Consider the following 16,113-nt stretch of genomic DNA (forward strand, 5'->3'; position numbering starts at 1 on the left):
TAGAAGGAAGATAAACTTTGTATTAGATTTTGTGTGAATCTTATAGCCGAGCTAGTGCTATTCAAAGTTTGTAAAAGAACATATCCTTTTCAATATGATGATCTTTATTTTGGGTTCTCAAGAGTAAGAGCCCCGCAGTGTTTTTAATCTCATACTTGAGGTTTTCACTGCGTAACCAAAATCTGGTGTTTAGTTTGTTATTTTGGTTTCTGCTGCCCAGTAAGGATTGATCAGTGCACTGCAATCCTCGTTTTCCAGAAAATCATATTCTGTCCTTATATTTTCACAATCTCTATGTTTAACAGATTTACTATACTCTGTAATTTAGAAACTACAACTATTAAGTGAACAATCAAATGTCGCAAATCGCCGATCACACACGTGTAAATGGAATAAAGGAAAGAGAGCACCTAATATCAGGTTAGAACTTGATCCAAAAAACAGTTATTAGTTTAGAAAATATAAAATTTTCCATTTCTAATCATTCAACAGGTAAAAAGAAGAAGATTTAGAGGATCCCCCTGAACTAAATCAAGAACAAACTGATTATCCAAATCTTGCTCACTTATTAGAAACTATTGAAGCACATCTAACCAAAATCGGGTTAAAAGACTAGTCATTTTTGGTTAATAGGAGGAAGAAGATTTCAAAATGAAAGGCATGCATGCAAAAGGAAGTAAAGCCTGAAATCTGGGGAGGGAGTTAGTTTTGTAGCCGTCAGCAATTGATGGATGACATAAGCGACTTACGTCATCTCTATGAAAGGCATGTATGCAAAAAGGAAGGATGGCTGAGACCTGGGGAGGGAGGGAGGTAGCTAGTTTTGTAGTCATCAGCAATGGATGGATGCAATAGCTAGGCGACTACGTACCTCATCTCTACTAGAGTATGTACGTTCTAATTGTTTGACCGTTCTAATTGTTTACCATAATTCGATCCCTGTGTCTCTTATTATGTATATAAATAGACGAATTGAACTAAGTTTTGTGAAACAGAGAGAAGGAAATAGCAATGGCGAGTGGTATGGAAAGAGAGCAAGTAGTAATTAAGGAACAAGCAGGTGCTATTCAAAGACTATGTCACCGGCTTCCCCAAAGAATCTAACATGCAATTGACCACTAGTACAACCACACTGAAGCTCCCACAAGGTTCCACTGGTGTTCTGGTCAAGAACCTCGATCTACTTGTCCTGCGATCCTTATACTAAAGCCCATATGACCAAGGCTAGCTCTGATACTCCTTATATCAAAACCTTCGCTCCTGGTTCGGTCAGTCACTGACTCTCTCTCTCTCTCTCTCTCTAGCTTCTATTCTGTTCCACATTTGATATTGATGTACAAAGAAGATAGTGCATATTTAAATTTAAATATAGGATCGATTACTCACATGTGATATATATATATATATATATATATATATATATATATGCAGCCTATGACTGGATTTGGAGTGGCTAAAGTCTTGGAATCTGGGGATGCAAACTTTAAGCGAGGCGACTTGGTTTGGGGAATCACTGGTTGGGAAGAATATAGTCTCATAAATGTAACAGAATCTCTGTTCAAGATTCACAACACTGATGTGCCTCTCTCTTACTATACTGGAATTCTTGGTATGCCTGGACTGACTGCTTATGTAGGTTTTTATGAGGTTTGCTCACCTAAGAAAGGAGAGACGGTCTACATCTCAGCAGCATCTGGAGCAGTAGGTCAACTTGTTGGCCAATTTGCCAAACTCATGGGTTGCTATGTCATTGGAAGTGCTGGAAGTAAAGAAAAGGTCTTTCATGACTATTTTCTGTTTTGTGATCAATCAGTCCACTGTCGTTTTACGGTTTTCATTATTGCAATCAACTTCTTTTAATGTTCTAAATGTTGTATATTTCTTTCTGTGAGTTAAGGTTGATTTGCTGAAGAACAAGTTTGGGTTTGACGAGGCTTTCAATTATAAAGAAGAACCTAACTTGGATGCAGCTCTAAAAAGGTCATATCATTTGTATTGGCAAATAATGCTTATCTGAACTTCCATTATCCCTGGTGTTCATTTAGAACTGGTCCTTATAATTTGATGTTTATCAAAACAAATGCCAGGTACGTTCCTGAAGGTATTGATATTTACTTTGAAAATGTTGGGGGAAAGATGCTGGATGCAGTGCTACCAAACATGAAGTTCCGGGGGCGAATTGCAGTTTGTGGGATGATATCCCAATATAACCTTGAGAAGCCTGAAGGTGTACACAATCTAATGTTCCTTGTTTGTAGAGAGGTCCGGATGCAAGGTTTTGCTGTTTTGAATTACTATCATCTTTACGAGAAGTTTCTTGAAACGGTTCTGCTTGACATAAAAAAAGGGAAGATTACATATGTGGAAGATGTAGTTGAAGGCCTCGAAAGTGCTCCATCGGCCCTGGTTGGACTCTTTACAGGTCGCAATGTCGGAAAGCAGGTTGTCGTTGTTTCCCGAGAATGATCAAACTCCATTATTTCCTTACTTGCCTGCATGAACCAGCTTAATATGGTGTATCATCAATAATTATCACATACTAATGTGGTAAAATTATGTATTCTTAAAGGGGTGCGAGAGCTAGCTAGCTTTATCATTATCATACATAGATATAAAAGTATACATGTCCACCTTGTACTCCCTTAATTAATAAGGTCCGGAAGCTGATTCTTCTTGATAACTTTCAAAGTTAATTAATGCATATAGCTGCCTCTAGCTGATGTTTCTATGGTCTAAATTAGCTACTACTATCTTCATGTCAAACACAGAAACTTTACATTACTGTCAATACGCTGAACTATAGAGATTCCATATCAATGAAGAGAATCTATCAAGGACCATGTTCTTCTTTCTGAAATCATATATATGTTCGATCTCTTTCACACAAGATCGAGTATAAATAGCAACATGTAATGGTGATGTCTGTTGTTAAAATAAGAAATAGAAGAATGAGTAAAAAATGTCCCGCCGGAAAATGCAATGATTTAGGTGATTCTGATCGATCCATGTTTTATGATGTTGTCCATTTAACTTTTGAGTTTTGATCGAGAGTATTTGGTTAAAGTGGAAATGCGTGGTAGTAGCTTCTAGCATTACGGATGTAAACTGGCCGGCTCCATCTGAATTCCTCTCTTCTGATCTGATCCCATGCATATAGGCATTAGCTTTCATTTCTTTCTCAATTTGCACTAGAGAAATCAGAGAATTAATATATCACTCCTCATTAGCTTACAATTACCATTACCAATACCATTGTCACTTGCCTTGTTATTAGCAGGCAATATAAATAATGGAGGAAGTGAGTAACAAGCAGGTGTTATTGAACGAGTGGGAATCCTAAAGAGTCTCACATGTATGTGGCCACCACTAAAATCAAGTTGAAGCTTCCGGAGGGTGCCACCGGGGTTCTGGTGAAGAACCTCTACTTGTCCTGCGACCCCTACATGGCAGCTCGTATGAAGAAGATCGAAGCTTCCTCTTATACCGTTGACATGTACAAATCTGATCAGCCACTAAGTGGATATGGAGTGGCTAAAGTTTTAGACTCTGCGCATCCAAACTTCACGAAAGGTGACTTGGTTTGGGGTTTTACTGGATGGGAAGAGTACAGTACGTGTCATCACTGCAATAGAATCTTTGATCAAAATTCAACACGTACACTGATGTGCCTCTCTCTTACTATACTGGAATTCTTGGTAACTAATATTAGTATATTTTGATGTCTTTGCAATTCCTTAATTTCCTTAAGCGATGCATATAATGTGATGTATGCAGGTATGCCTGGTACGACTGCTTATGCTGGTTTCTATGAGGTTTGCAATCCTAAGCCAGGTGAGAGAGTATGTTTCAGCTGCATCTGGTGCAATTGGTCAAGCTGTTGGGTTGCTATGTTGTTGGCAGTGCTGGAACCAAAGACAAGGTAGCAATTGCTCTCATACTAGTTTAATTTGTTAACCACTAACAAGCAACAAACTGTCTTAATTTCTATTGCTGTCTATACATGCTATGCTATACAAGGTGGATCTATTGAAGAACAAGTTCGGATTCAATGATGCTTTTAGATATAAAGAGGAGCCCGACTTGGTTGTAGCTTTGAGAAGGTAAGGTTGAGGCTAAGTAGCTGGATAATTACATATATATGTTTCAAATCAAAATTCTGTCTCAGTTTTAGCTAAATTCATGGCACAGGTGCTTTCCGGAAGGTATTGACATATACTTTGAGAGTGTTGGAGGAAAGATGCCTGATGCAGTGCTACTCAATATGAGGTTCTGCGGACGCATTGCTGCTTGTGGGATGATCTCACAGTTCAGCAGTAGCCACACCGAAGGCGTTCAAAACTAGATGTACATGATTGGGAATCGGGTGCGCATGGAGGGATTTATAGTCGCTGATCACCTTCACCTCTATCCAAAGTATCTTGAATTGGTGATACCTTACATCAAAGAAGGCAAAATAGTGTCTGTGGAAGACGTGGCTGACGGCATTGACAATGCTCCCGCTGCTCTCGTAGGCCTCTTCGCCGGACGCAACGTTGGAAAGCAACTTGTTTTAGTTTCCCGCGATTAGTTAATTAGAGCATTTACCTTTAACATTTCTATATGCTTAGTAAGGGTAATTATTTGAGATTTTATCAGCCGCAGGCAACTCTGCATGGGACCTAAATCTTCGACATGTGTCATTATGGAATGAAGGAATTGTGTCAAAATCAAAGCAAAATGTAGAAGGCATGTTGAGATGGTTATATAGGGATGACTCATCACATGCAGATGTAGTAAGAAGTCGCAGTACAACAAGGCTAGCTTAGCTGCTTGAAAGCTGGTAACTTGATTATATGCTGCGACAGTGATCATCATGACAAAAAGAATGCAACTATGAGGAACAAGCAGGTGGCGTTGAGGGACCAAATGTGCCAGAGTCTCCTACTCTAAGAATCAAGGCTCGAGTCTGCCCCAGCAGCTCTGTTTTGCATCTTCAAAGGCCGCAAGGCTGGGAAACAGGTGGGTGCAGTTTCTCCTGAATTCCTGATTGACTGCTGTGCTATACATACAGGCAAACTGGAAAAACTAGAAATTATCTAGACTAACTCTTATAGTCTGTTGCTAATTATGTGTTAGGAGTTGAATATTATTATGAAAATAAAATTAAGACTATATATAGTGTGACAAACTTTTAATAATCTAATCAAAGTTGATGTGCAACAAAATTTTGAGGCAGATTTATTGTTTAGTCGTAATTGTACGCTTGATGATATGCATGTACAAGATATATGCATATTTGCCTTGCACACATTTATAACTCGCACTCACTCACCCTTGCAGCTTGTCAAACTAAAGAGGTAAAGAATATCCACGGAGATATCTAGAATCAACCCCTGACTCACGCACCAGAGCAATTCTTCCAGTACGCGCCACCTGCAAAACCCACAGACATAACCAGAATCATTCATATTTGAAAAGCAAGAATGAAGCCCTATTGGCAAAACAGCCTACCCTATATTAAAAGTTATGAGACAAGATTAAGATTGCAGGACAAACCTCACAAATCCCATAGGGTTCTAACAATCTCTGCAGTGCAACCATCTTGTTCAGGTCTCCTGTGAGCTGGATAAAAACATATTGATCAAGATGATCAGTGCTAATAGTGGTGGAATATTTACTGAAAACATGAGAAGGCAAAATCCTTCTGGCAGCATTCAACAGGGATCCAGAATTCCAATAAAAAAAAATCATAGTTCTAGTTAATTCTAAATATTGAAAAGTTGCTTCACCTCAAGGGTTATAGTGTGGTCAGAAACATCAACCGCCTTGGCCCTAAAGATCTTTCCAATGTCAAGTACATCTCTCCGAGCAACAGCATTGGCAGCAATTTTTATCAACATCAATTCCCGCTCAGCAAATGGCAAGTTGGTAAGATCTCGAACCTGAACAAGTCACCAGTAAGCCACAAAGAGTGCGGTGCAGAGCAGACAATGCTTGCATATACAGTTTTACATGAACTAGAAAGCATATCATTATATTCACTCATTGCATTGATCACAACAGATAAGTCGTGCTAATATTTTAATGCATCAACGAAATGCTTTCTTTAGAATAGTTAAACATACTCACGTCATGCACATCGACAAGCTTATAGAGCTGTTGCACCAACTTGCTAATCGATTCATCTGTACCAGGAACAACAGTAGTAATGCGAGATTGCCCCTCAACTTCTGCATGGCCAACAGCTAAACTCTGATAACAAGAAACCAGCATAGTTAGACAGATGCCTAGAACTTCAAACAGAATGGAAGACAGAAAGGAGAATATATCAGCCAAAAATAAATCTTTTCTGAATGGAGTGTCTGACGTTTTTGGAGTCTTAATTCTATAATGTCAACCAATACTTGATTCGGTTAAGATATGAGTGTCAATTAAAGAGTCAATCATCAACCTTTAAGTCTTCCAAGAGTCTTGATCATGATTCAAAGTGACATTTTAGTTTTCCTTGTTCTATTATACAAAATGTCAAGAACATTCCCCCTAAACAAGCAGCTACTTTTTACTCAGCTATAATAAACGTGGCTGCTTTCCTCTAACTGGTCGGACTTTAGTCTAGCTTCACATTTGGTCATTATTTATATATTCAATGTTTACTTTCAATTTTTGGGCTGAAATATAAAGATGAAATAAAAGATGAGAATACCAGTCTAAAAAGATATACCTGAATGTTATAACCCCTTCGAGCAAAAACGCCCGTAATAATGTAAAGAACCCCAGGAACATCATTTACAAGCATAGATAAAGTGTGCGATCGAAGTCCACTTGTCTGTAGAGAGTAGCTCAATAGAAAAAAGAAAGGAAATTAATTTGAGAAAGAAATTAGGAAAATGAACATACAAAATTACATTTCATAAAATGATAAAAAGGCACTTGATGGTAAGCTATTCTAGCTTTCTCAGACAGAAATATATTGCATATGTTAGTATTTGTGGACCACACTTTAGTGGTGAACGGTTTCGATACACTTGAACATAACTGAGTGATTGTTGTAGAGTATGACTTGCACCCTACTGAATGGGGAGGAAAAAAACCTAAATATGAGCAGAAATAAGATTTCTTGCTTACATCATCATCATTAAGAACACCCCAGTTAGCATTAAGGACTTGATTGACAGTAACGGTACCAGAAGGCTCCACAGGATAAACATCACCCTTCAGAAACAAATACAGATAGATCAATAATGACTTGCTGTTATACCATAAGAAAGAATATATCACTGCCTTTAAAGATAAAAGTGGTATATTCATGCAAAGAAATTATAGCAGAGATAAACAGATAATACAGCTATAGCATACAGCTAAAGTCTCATAACGTCTTGAACAAGATACAATTAAGTTTGAAGACATTCTTTGTTTCTGCATAGGTACTATGTACATCCACCTAGTTTAGCCATATACTCCATGGATAGGATTAGACAATACCTTATTAAACTTTACAGATTAGTGTGATTTGGAGTTCATGCAAGACGATATAATTACAACATGGATTCTATTTATTACATCAAAATAAAAAGAAATGTTAAATCAAGTTAGATACAAAACTGTATAAAGTCCCTATTTTTCTCTCAACAATTCCACTCTGTTTATGAGGGAAAAGGAGCAGCCTCATGCTACAATCCCATTGTAAAACGTAGAGGAAACCAAAATATATAAAGGAAATGTAAAGCACAAACTTTCTGTAGGCTGAGGAAGGATATACCCCAGAAGATGTATCAGATTCGGCGTTAACAACTCCCTTCTCAACTCCTGCAAGAGCATCAACAGTCACTGTTCTCTCAAGATCTGGATATGAAGCTGCTGAATAGCGCCAAAATGGAGCGGAAGCACCCAACTTTTCTCTCCTCAAAGCAATCTACTAGCAGGAAAGATAAAAGATATTAAAACATGCATAGGGTATGAGTAATTAGAAGTAGAAGAAAACAACTAAAATTGCCGCTTATGGTCATTGAAGTTGACACCTTTCCGGTTCTGGCAATTTCTCTGATCCCAAACTTGCTTAAATTTCTTTGCAGAGCAACCATTTTCCCAGGATCTCCTGTCACCTGAATCATAAAAAACCAAGTAACTCAGTCTAAAGACTTGATAAGTAAACATCAAAACACAAGAGCTACTTTCAGTCCTGGAGATACTGGAGAGATGATATCTGCATTAAACCTTCAAAAATGACTACCTCAATGGTCACTGAGTAGTCTGAGATGTCCACAATTTTTGCTCTAAATATATTCACCAACCACTTGATCTGCAAATTAGAAACAAACAAAAAGACAGATGATCATTATAAACAGAACAAAAATTCAAAACTTGGAGGAAAAGTTGTGATGTTCAAGGGATAAATACCTCAGCAAGGTAACTCGGATCTGCATTTACTTTTATAAGCATTAGTTCACGTTCTACTTGAGGCTCATTAGAGAGATCCTCAACCTACACATAAGATGATTTAAAAAAGAAACACTTAAGATTGATTGCAGTTCAACACATAATGCTGCAGAAATGACTGAAACACTTTTGTGAATTCTAATTTGAACTTAGAAAGAAAAAAAAAGAGAGTGTAATTTGGAAGGGGAAAATTGCGGTAGAAAAAAGAAAGAAAACAAAGTGAGAACCTTGATAACGTTGACGAGCTTGTTAAGCTGCTCAATGACTTGGCGCAAGACATTATCGGTGCCAGAAACGACAATGGTGAAGAGGGCTTTGTCCTTATTCAAACCAACTGCCAGAGATTCGATGTTGTAACCCCGCCTTGCAAACACCCCTGAAATCCGATTAATCATTCCGCTTTCGTCCCCAACGAAAACTGAAATAGCATGCCTCCTCACTCCCCTGATCGAGTCGATCAATATCAATAAATTGGATTGAAAAACAAATACTGACACACAATATGAAAATGTGCATGTACTTACTTGGCGCGGGGGGTTGGAGGAGGGGGAGAGCCGTTATCGGAGATGTTCTGGTGGATGCTTCTAGTAGCGGAGACGGTGAGTTTGTTGTGGTAGTAGTGGTCATGACTTATCGATCTCGAAGCCGATGATGATGATGATGAAGGGAAGGTAAGAGTTTCAGAGAAGGCAAAGCAGAGGCTGCCGGAAGAGGAAGACAGCTGTTTGGGAGAGTGAAACGTTGAGGAGGAGGGATGGGGTAGAGCTGAAATAGTTGCCATGCCCAAAAGACTGCGAGAGAGAAATGGGAAAACAGAGGAGAGGGAGTCAGTGACGTCTATTGACCAAAGATATATTTATCGAGTAATTTGACTATAACGCCCCTTGGGCGGCCATATGTCAGCTTCTTGGATCTTCGGTGGTCCCGGCCTGGCTGGTACGAGACGAGGGCCCAACAGACTTCTGATGGGTCTGGACTCTGGTACGTGGTGTCAGCCCCAAAAGGAGAAATTATCCAAGGAGGAGGAGTGATTTGAGCGGATCTTAATTCCACAAATCGAAATTTTCTTTTTTGTTTAAATGATAAACTTTCATTGAAATTATTAAAAGAAAGGGAAAAGCCCTGCATGGGTGCGTGTGTCGCTAACTTACTAACACTGACCTCCCCCGATCAAAAAAAGAAAGAAAGGGAAAAGCCAATTTGTGGGCACTACGGTGGCCGTAAAAAGTTGGTTGGTTGGTGGTGGTGAAGTGGTGATTGGAATTGGAGGCGGGCGGGTGGGCTGCTACGTGTTTATATAATCATAATGATGATGATGGGCTTCATTAGATCGAGATGGGCTGTCCTCAACTTACTCCTGCTACGTGTTAAAACTTATCTTTAACAATTTGGTGTGATAGTTGGTCGAGCGACCTAACATGAAATTTTCATATCTAGTGTTCGAGTCCTGACTGCAACCAATTTATGGAATATTAACTGACTGATTGCTGTAGGGAATTAGTCTGATTTTGTTGGAATGCTCTCGTAAACATCGGTCTGGATACTGACTGATTGACGAGGGTGTTACCGATTCAATAATATAATGAGATCACGTGCTATCTTATCCCAATTAAAACTTAAGGTTATTCAAACTGGGCGGACTACTGGACAAATTATAAAGCTTGTCGGCCGGGTTGACCTGCAAGTGGACTGACTTACGCAGAGCCCATCATGTAGATCTAGTCATCATGATTCATCCATCCCTCATTGTTCTGATTCATCACCTAAATTATTCTCAATCAACTTTTACGTATTAAAAAAAACAAGGACGTCCTTCTCATTTGTCAATCAAAACGTAATAACCACTTCTGCCACTCTCTGCAGAAGGCACAAACAGACAGATTTGTTTATAAAAAAAAAGGAAAAAAAGAAGAGAAGAAAAAATAAAAAAATAAATAAAAAGTAGAGGAGGAGGCTTTTGCGCACCAGTGTGTGGAAACTGGAGACGGATAGCACACCACCGTTAAGAAGTTTCTCTCTCTTCCTTGAATATTCAGATGACGCGCATCACTCGGATCTCTCTTCCTGCTTGTTCTCTTTTCTGACCCAATATCCATCTCTCATCTTCTCTCTATCGGCATCGAGAGCTTCGAACTCTCACTCCCATTCTAAGCTCTCGATCCGAACCACGTACCACCAAAGCCAAAGCCAAAAACAAGAGAGGCCGGCCAGGAGCGTCGTCGATCAAATGCTGATCATGTTTCGCTGACGCACGCCACCGCGATTGTGTGGAACAACATTAAGAGCAGCAGCCCTGGGATTGGTCATCGCTAAAAATGGAGAACATCGCGGCCCAGCTTAAGCGAGGCATTTCCCGGCAGTTCTCGACCGGCTCGCTCCGGCGGAACCTCAGCCGGCAGTTCAGCCGGCAATCCTCGCTCGACCCCAGGCGGAACAACCTCCGCTTCAGCTTCGGCCGCCAGTCCTCGCTCGACCCGATTCGGCGCAGCCCCAGCGAAGACGACTCCGAGCTGTCCGTGCCGGAGAATCTCGACTCCACCATGCACTTGCTCTTCCTGGCCTGCCGAGGCGACGTCCATGGCGTCGAAGACCTTCTCAATCAAGGCATCGACGTCAACAGCATCGACTTGGATGGCCGCACCGCGCTGCACATCGCCGCCTGCGAGGGTCACATCGACGTTTGCAGGCTCTTGCTCAGCCGCAAGGCCAACATCGATGCTCGCGATCGCTGGGGCAGTACGGTACTACACTATATATATATATATATATTCTCTTCATTACTATTTCTATTTCTATTCATTCTTGCTTTCCATTTCAATTCTAATTATTTGCCTAAACCAAGAGTTAAGGGCTCAACCTTCAAAGTTGTACGTAGTAATAGAATTTTATGATCGAGTTACTTTAATCTTCTCTTCGATCTTCTCGATCAATATATGGACAGGCAGCTGCTGATGCCAAGTATTATGGGAATACGGATGTGTACAACATTTTGAAGGCACGGGGAGCCAAAGTTCCGGTACACTATCAACTCGTTTCTTATTTTTGATGCAAATGCCGCCTGCATGGAGATTAACAAATTGGTATTTCTCCATTACTCTAGAAAACCAGGAAGACCCCGATGACTGTTGCAAATCCTCGAGAAGTTCCAGAGTATGAGCTCAATCCATTGGAGCTTCAAGTTCGAAAGAGTGATGGCATCACAAAGGTTAATTGTCCTTTTTCTCCACTATTTTTAGATTTCTGCTCTTCTGAAAGATCATGTATGCTTCCAAATTAGATACTGATATGTCAAGGTTTGGTGGGAATGGAAGGCAGTTTCTCTGCATCCAGCTCCCTATGGTGTGATCGATGTGAGAAAATTAAAAGTCTCTGTCTTCGATCTTTAACTGATTTCGGGAGGCATAACGATGCAAATGAGCCACAAACTTTAACTGTGCTTTCATGTTGTTTAAGTATTCAAGTGTGATGACTGATGACTGACAAAGGTCTCTTTTTCATCATTACTCTAATAAGGTTTATTAGGCATCCCTAGCTTGCATGAACTTTGGGATTCTACACAAAGATCGAAATGCTACTTTTTTTCCCATAAAGTAAAAACTTATGCATAAATTAATACCCTCGCAACAATGATTCCTGCTTCCTCAGCATTAAACATCACCATACATCCTTTAAACTGGAAAGGGGTTGGTCTTTCTGTTGCCTTTTCATTTTGATAAATCTCTATGGAGAAAAGGCTTGCATGCAATTTTATCTGGGAGAGCTACACAACTTTAATGTTTAGTGTGTTTTCTGATGCCTGATCAAGTATATGGTTTCTGTCCACCTCAACAGGGAACGTATCAAGTGGCTAAATGGAACGGTACAAAGGTATCTGTAAAGATAGTAGACAAGGAAAGCTATTCAGACCCTGAATGCATGTATGTGCTCAAACTCCCCTCACCTAACTAAGATTGTGCCAATAAAGAATTTATTTTGGCTTTAGTTTCTAATAAAATTATGCTCTACTGAATCATAGACACTTGTGGGTCAAACCTAGTCGGCTGATGAGTGATATGTTAAGTTCCCCTTTTGATGAAAAATTATGCACAAAATCAAAACTTATATATGTGAGCCTTCACCCTTTTCGTGTTGCTAAATTCTTTGCCATTCTGGGGACTTCCATGATACAGCTTTCTATTGTAGACTTCTGACAGTTCTTATGATATGCCTTTTGATATTTTTCTATAAATTGAACAGAAATGCTTTCAACAATGAATTGACCTTGCTAGAGAAGGTTCGGCATCCAAACGTCGTTCAGTTTGTTGGTGCTGTTACCCAGAATATACCCATGATGATTGTTGTAGAATATCATGCGAAAGTAAGAGATATCTATCTTTGCATGCCCGCGCACATGTGCATAAGCCACTTATATATCTTAAGCATGAATTGACAACTCTTTTGATGGTGATCTTTCAGGGTGACTTAGGAAGCTATCTTCAAAAGAAAGGACGATTATCTCCATCAAAAGCACTGAGATTTGCTCTTGACATTGCAAGGCATGTGCAATTTATTTTCCAGCCATTACTTCTGAAGTGCCTTATGGTCCCAATTGAATAGAGAGCCTCACACGTCATATGTTTAAGTTACTCAAGTTTGTTCTTTCTTCTGATGCTTCTGCAGCTAGTCTCAGCTTGATCATATATTTACATTTGTTTTCTATTATTGTTGTTATCTGCAGGGGCATGAATTATCTTCACGAATGTAAACCAGACCCAATAATCCACTGCGACTTAAAGCCAAAGTAAGGCAACCAACTGCAAAAGTTGGTTTAATGTCTGTAATAATTGCCTGTTGAATTTTGTTCGTTATTATTGGGATGTGCTGTTCTTTAATATTCGAAATTTTGGTAAGGTGCCAGAAATATTTTGCTCGATAATGGAGGTCACTTGAAGATATCTGGATTCGGGTTGATAAGGTTGTCATATATTTCTCCTGACAAAGCAAAACTGGCACAGCCTTGGGCACACAATCATTCAAGTAAGTTGTGTAAATGAGCCTCATCTGAAAATATTCATTATGGCTTGAGTTACAATTTTTCTCCTGTGCTGTAGGTCTCTATGTGGCACCTGAGACTTACAGAGAAGAAATTTTTGACAGAAGTGTGGATGCATATTCTTTCGGACTCATATTATATGAGGTACTTTTCTTTCTATCTTCATGTTCCGAAACATTATACATTGCCAGTTTAGCAATTCGGAAGGATTTTCAATTCCGTGGGTTTCTCATCCTGCCTGTCTTGTCTGTTCATTGCATATTCAGCTACACATTCACATAGTATATGACTTATGTAACCCTTTTTGAGGCATTGGCTTCTGATTCTAATTATAGAACCCTGGTAGTTTGGGGCACTTTGTGTATGGTGTTTACTGTTTACTTTCTTGTGGAGTTTGTTTTCTGGACATAATAACATAGTTGTCTATTAGTTGTACATAAAGTCTTGACTTCCGGTTTCACATTTGTTTTTATATTGGCATAGATGATTGAGGGTGTACAGCCATTCCATCCCAAGCCTATTGAAGAGGCTGTCAAAATGATGTGTTTAGAAGGGAAAAGACCACCGATGAGAACGAAGTCAAAAAGTTATCCTGCTGTAGTAAAAGAGTAAGTTTGATTTCTTGTTTCTCAGTCTAATATTTGTCCACTTCATCTAAAATTGGTGGGCAAATTGATGAATTTTTTTTTTACTGATTTACAATATCTATTTAACAACTCAAAAGTAAAGCGTGCAATGCACTGACACCTACAGAACATTTGGTCAGTATCCTGTTCATCATGTGTTTATCCTTTTCTTTGGAAAGATAGCTTAGGAACTCCAGGTTTTTTCTGGGTTTCATTTTGTTTCTTGGAAGGAAGATAATTATTTAGTTGGATCCTTCATGGATTTATAGAATCACCAGTACCTTTGGAATATGCAAATGATCTCAGTCACTCCCATCATTTGGACATGTGGGGATTTATCTTTTTCAGAAAAATGAAATGCAATTTTTATTCTACATATATAATGGCATTCTATGTCAAGTCATACCTTCTGGCTTGAGGTGTTGAATGCTGAGGGTGCTGTTGAACACTAGCTTATAATTTCTTATTAAACATATGATAGTGAGGAATATCTGTTCTAAGTTAATAATGTTAACTCGTTTCTTATGTTTCTTAAAAATGAATGATAATGCTCTAAATACTAATTAATGTATATACAGGTTGATTGAGGAATGTTGGGATCCAGAACCTTGTTGTAGGCCAACATTCTCTGAGATTATTATACGGTTGGATAAGATAGTTGCAAACTGCACAAAGCAGGGATGGTGGAAAGATACTTTTAAGCTTCCTTGGTATGTATCCCTTTTTAAGTATCTCCTAAAGCTTCTAGTGTTGGCCTAATACTTTGAGACATGCATGGAACATCAATTGGATGTCTAGAGATGTCTGGCATTTAGTTTTGCTCTCATGTACTCTGTTACTCTAATAATGTAATCCTTAATGATTTGATCACATGCAGGAAATAACAAGAGGAGGCACTCAGTTCCATCAGAAACAAAAAGAGAAAAGGATTGGGGTAGACTCGGTGTTCTGGGGCTCCATGCTGCAATGCTATTACTAATCACTGGAGAGGGGCTTGAACTGATCAATCGAGTCAGCATAAAAGTTGATTTATCCCATATTTGATGTTTGTGAAGGAGCTGGTACAGTTGCTTTCTATGTATCATCATGATGTGTGAAGAAGCTTTCTTATAGATCCTTTGTTTACATACACAGATAATAATGTACACAACATAATATCACTGCATCGGGATCCGGCCCTATAAACACCATATTTTGCAGTCAAAAAGAATAAATGTATGTATAAATATAACACGATTATGGAAGAGCTTTGTAAATGGTGTTGATGGAATGATGGGGCTGCACTGCTATGTATGGAGTATCAAAATTGTAGGAAGCTTCCGAAAATGGGAAGTAGAACTCTTTTGGATATGCTAGTAGGTGGAGCATTTAGATTGTTGTTGGTTTTTTTAAGACAGATATTTTAAAAAGGTAATACCCTCTACTGGAGAATCAAAAACTGGTTGTCTTTGTTTGTACTAGTGGAGCTTTATTGTAGGCACTACTCATTTTAATCTCTGCAGGTTTGCTTATAGCCTTGTGTTCTGCATTAGGAAACCTATTTCGGCTATCCCCCCCATCTAGCATAATAGAATGAACTAATTGAATTGGTGTGGTGATTGGTTTTCAGTTTTAATAGGATTCTGTATAAATCATCGGGTGGAAGAAGCCTAGAAGCCCTGTCGAAGTTGCCATCTTCCTTTTCCTTTGGCGGATCGATGTCCTTGCATGACTGATTAATCACACATATTATCGATCGTCCAAAACTTTTTTCGTTTTTGATCACATATTATATGATGACTCGTGAAGATATAGAAACTATGAATCACGAAAGGTGAAGTCTGTATGATTGATGAACCTTTCTTTTTCAGTCCTTATTGTCTGATAATGTTAATTAGGCTCTCGTTGAATTAGGACCCATTTGTGTGACTCCTTGTACGTGAACGAATTAAACAATCATTTTCGGATTAGGTTCATGGATTGAAACGCTATCCATCCAGATCGACTTGCATGAAGTACATGTTTTAACAACTGTACTAATGGGTTCCTTCAAGTTCAAAA

The 16,113-nt window shown here is 39.0% G+C and overlaps 2 protein-coding genes and 2 pseudogenes across 2 annotated transcripts; 3 read left to right on the forward strand and 1 right to left on the reverse strand.

The window, feature by feature from the left end:
* Window positions 1-1,011: 1,011 nt before the first annotated feature.
* On the forward strand, window positions 1,012-2,703 carry LOC133726900 (2-alkenal reductase (NADP(+)-dependent)-like; annotated as a pseudogene).
* Window positions 2,704-3,289: 586 nt separating this feature from the next.
* On the forward strand, window positions 3,290-4,952 carry LOC133708193 (2-alkenal reductase (NADP(+)-dependent)-like; annotated as a pseudogene).
* A 203-nt stretch (window positions 4,953-5,155) lies between these two features.
* Window positions 5,156-9,252, reverse strand: LOC133708186 (acetolactate synthase small subunit 1, chloroplastic). Its single transcript, XM_062133641.1, has 12 exons — window positions 8,940-9,252; window positions 8,643-8,859; window positions 8,377-8,460; window positions 8,210-8,278; window positions 7,998-8,081; window positions 7,739-7,891; window positions 7,105-7,191; window positions 6,701-6,805; window positions 6,109-6,231; window positions 5,769-5,921; window positions 5,536-5,601; window positions 5,156-5,412 (listed from the first exon to the last, which is right to left on the reverse strand). Exons 1-12 carry the CDS (start codon window positions 9,194-9,196, stop codon window positions 5,329-5,331), a joined length of 1,482 nt encoding a protein of 493 aa, XP_061989625.1. The 5' UTR covers window positions 9,197-9,252; the 3' UTR covers window positions 5,156-5,328.
* A 1,116-nt stretch (window positions 9,253-10,368) lies between these two features.
* Window positions 10,369-15,511, forward strand: LOC133708202 (integrin-linked protein kinase 1-like). The gene is made up of 12 exons (XM_062133655.1): window positions 10,369-11,156; window positions 11,357-11,431; window positions 11,516-11,620; window positions 12,247-12,332; window positions 12,652-12,772; window positions 12,871-12,950; window positions 13,133-13,195; window positions 13,313-13,431; window positions 13,506-13,591; window positions 13,931-14,055; window positions 14,652-14,783; window positions 14,951-15,511. The coding sequence occupies exons 1-12, from the start codon at window positions 10,731-10,733 to the stop codon at window positions 14,955-14,957; spliced, it is 1,425 nt and encodes a 474-aa protein (XP_061989639.1). The 5' UTR covers window positions 10,369-10,730; the 3' UTR covers window positions 14,958-15,511.
* The last annotated feature ends 602 nt before the right edge of the window (window positions 15,512-16,113 follow it).

This window comes from Rosa rugosa, chromosome 1 (assembly GCF_958449725.1).
Source record: "Rosa rugosa chromosome 1, drRosRugo1.1, whole genome shotgun sequence".
NCBI classification, from domain to species: Eukaryota; Viridiplantae; Streptophyta; class Magnoliopsida; order Rosales; family Rosaceae; genus Rosa; species Rosa rugosa.

Coding starts and splice junctions, on each gene's coding strand:
- LOC133708186 (XM_062133641.1), bottom strand. CDS start 9,196: ATGGCAACTATTTCAGCTCTACCCCATCCCTCCTCCTCAACGTTTCAC. Junction 8,860..8,939: donor CCTCCAACCCCCCGCGCCAA/GTAAGTACATGC, acceptor CGACTCGATCAG/GGGAGTGAGGAGGCATGCTA. Junction 6,806..7,104: donor GTGTTCTTAATGATGATGAT/GTAAGCAAGAAA, acceptor TACTCTCTACAG/ACAAGTGGACTTCGATCGCA.
- LOC133708202 (XM_062133655.1), top strand. CDS start 10,731: ATGGAGAACATCGCGGCCCAGCTTAAGCGAGGCATTTCCCGGCAGTTC. Junction 13,196..13,312: donor CACTGCGACTTAAAGCCAAA/GTAAGGCAACCA, acceptor GTAAGGTGCCAG/AAATATTTTGCTCGATAATG. Junction 13,432..13,505: donor TTGGGCACACAATCATTCAA/GTAAGTTGTGTA, acceptor CCTGTGCTGTAG/GTCTCTATGTGGCACCTGAG.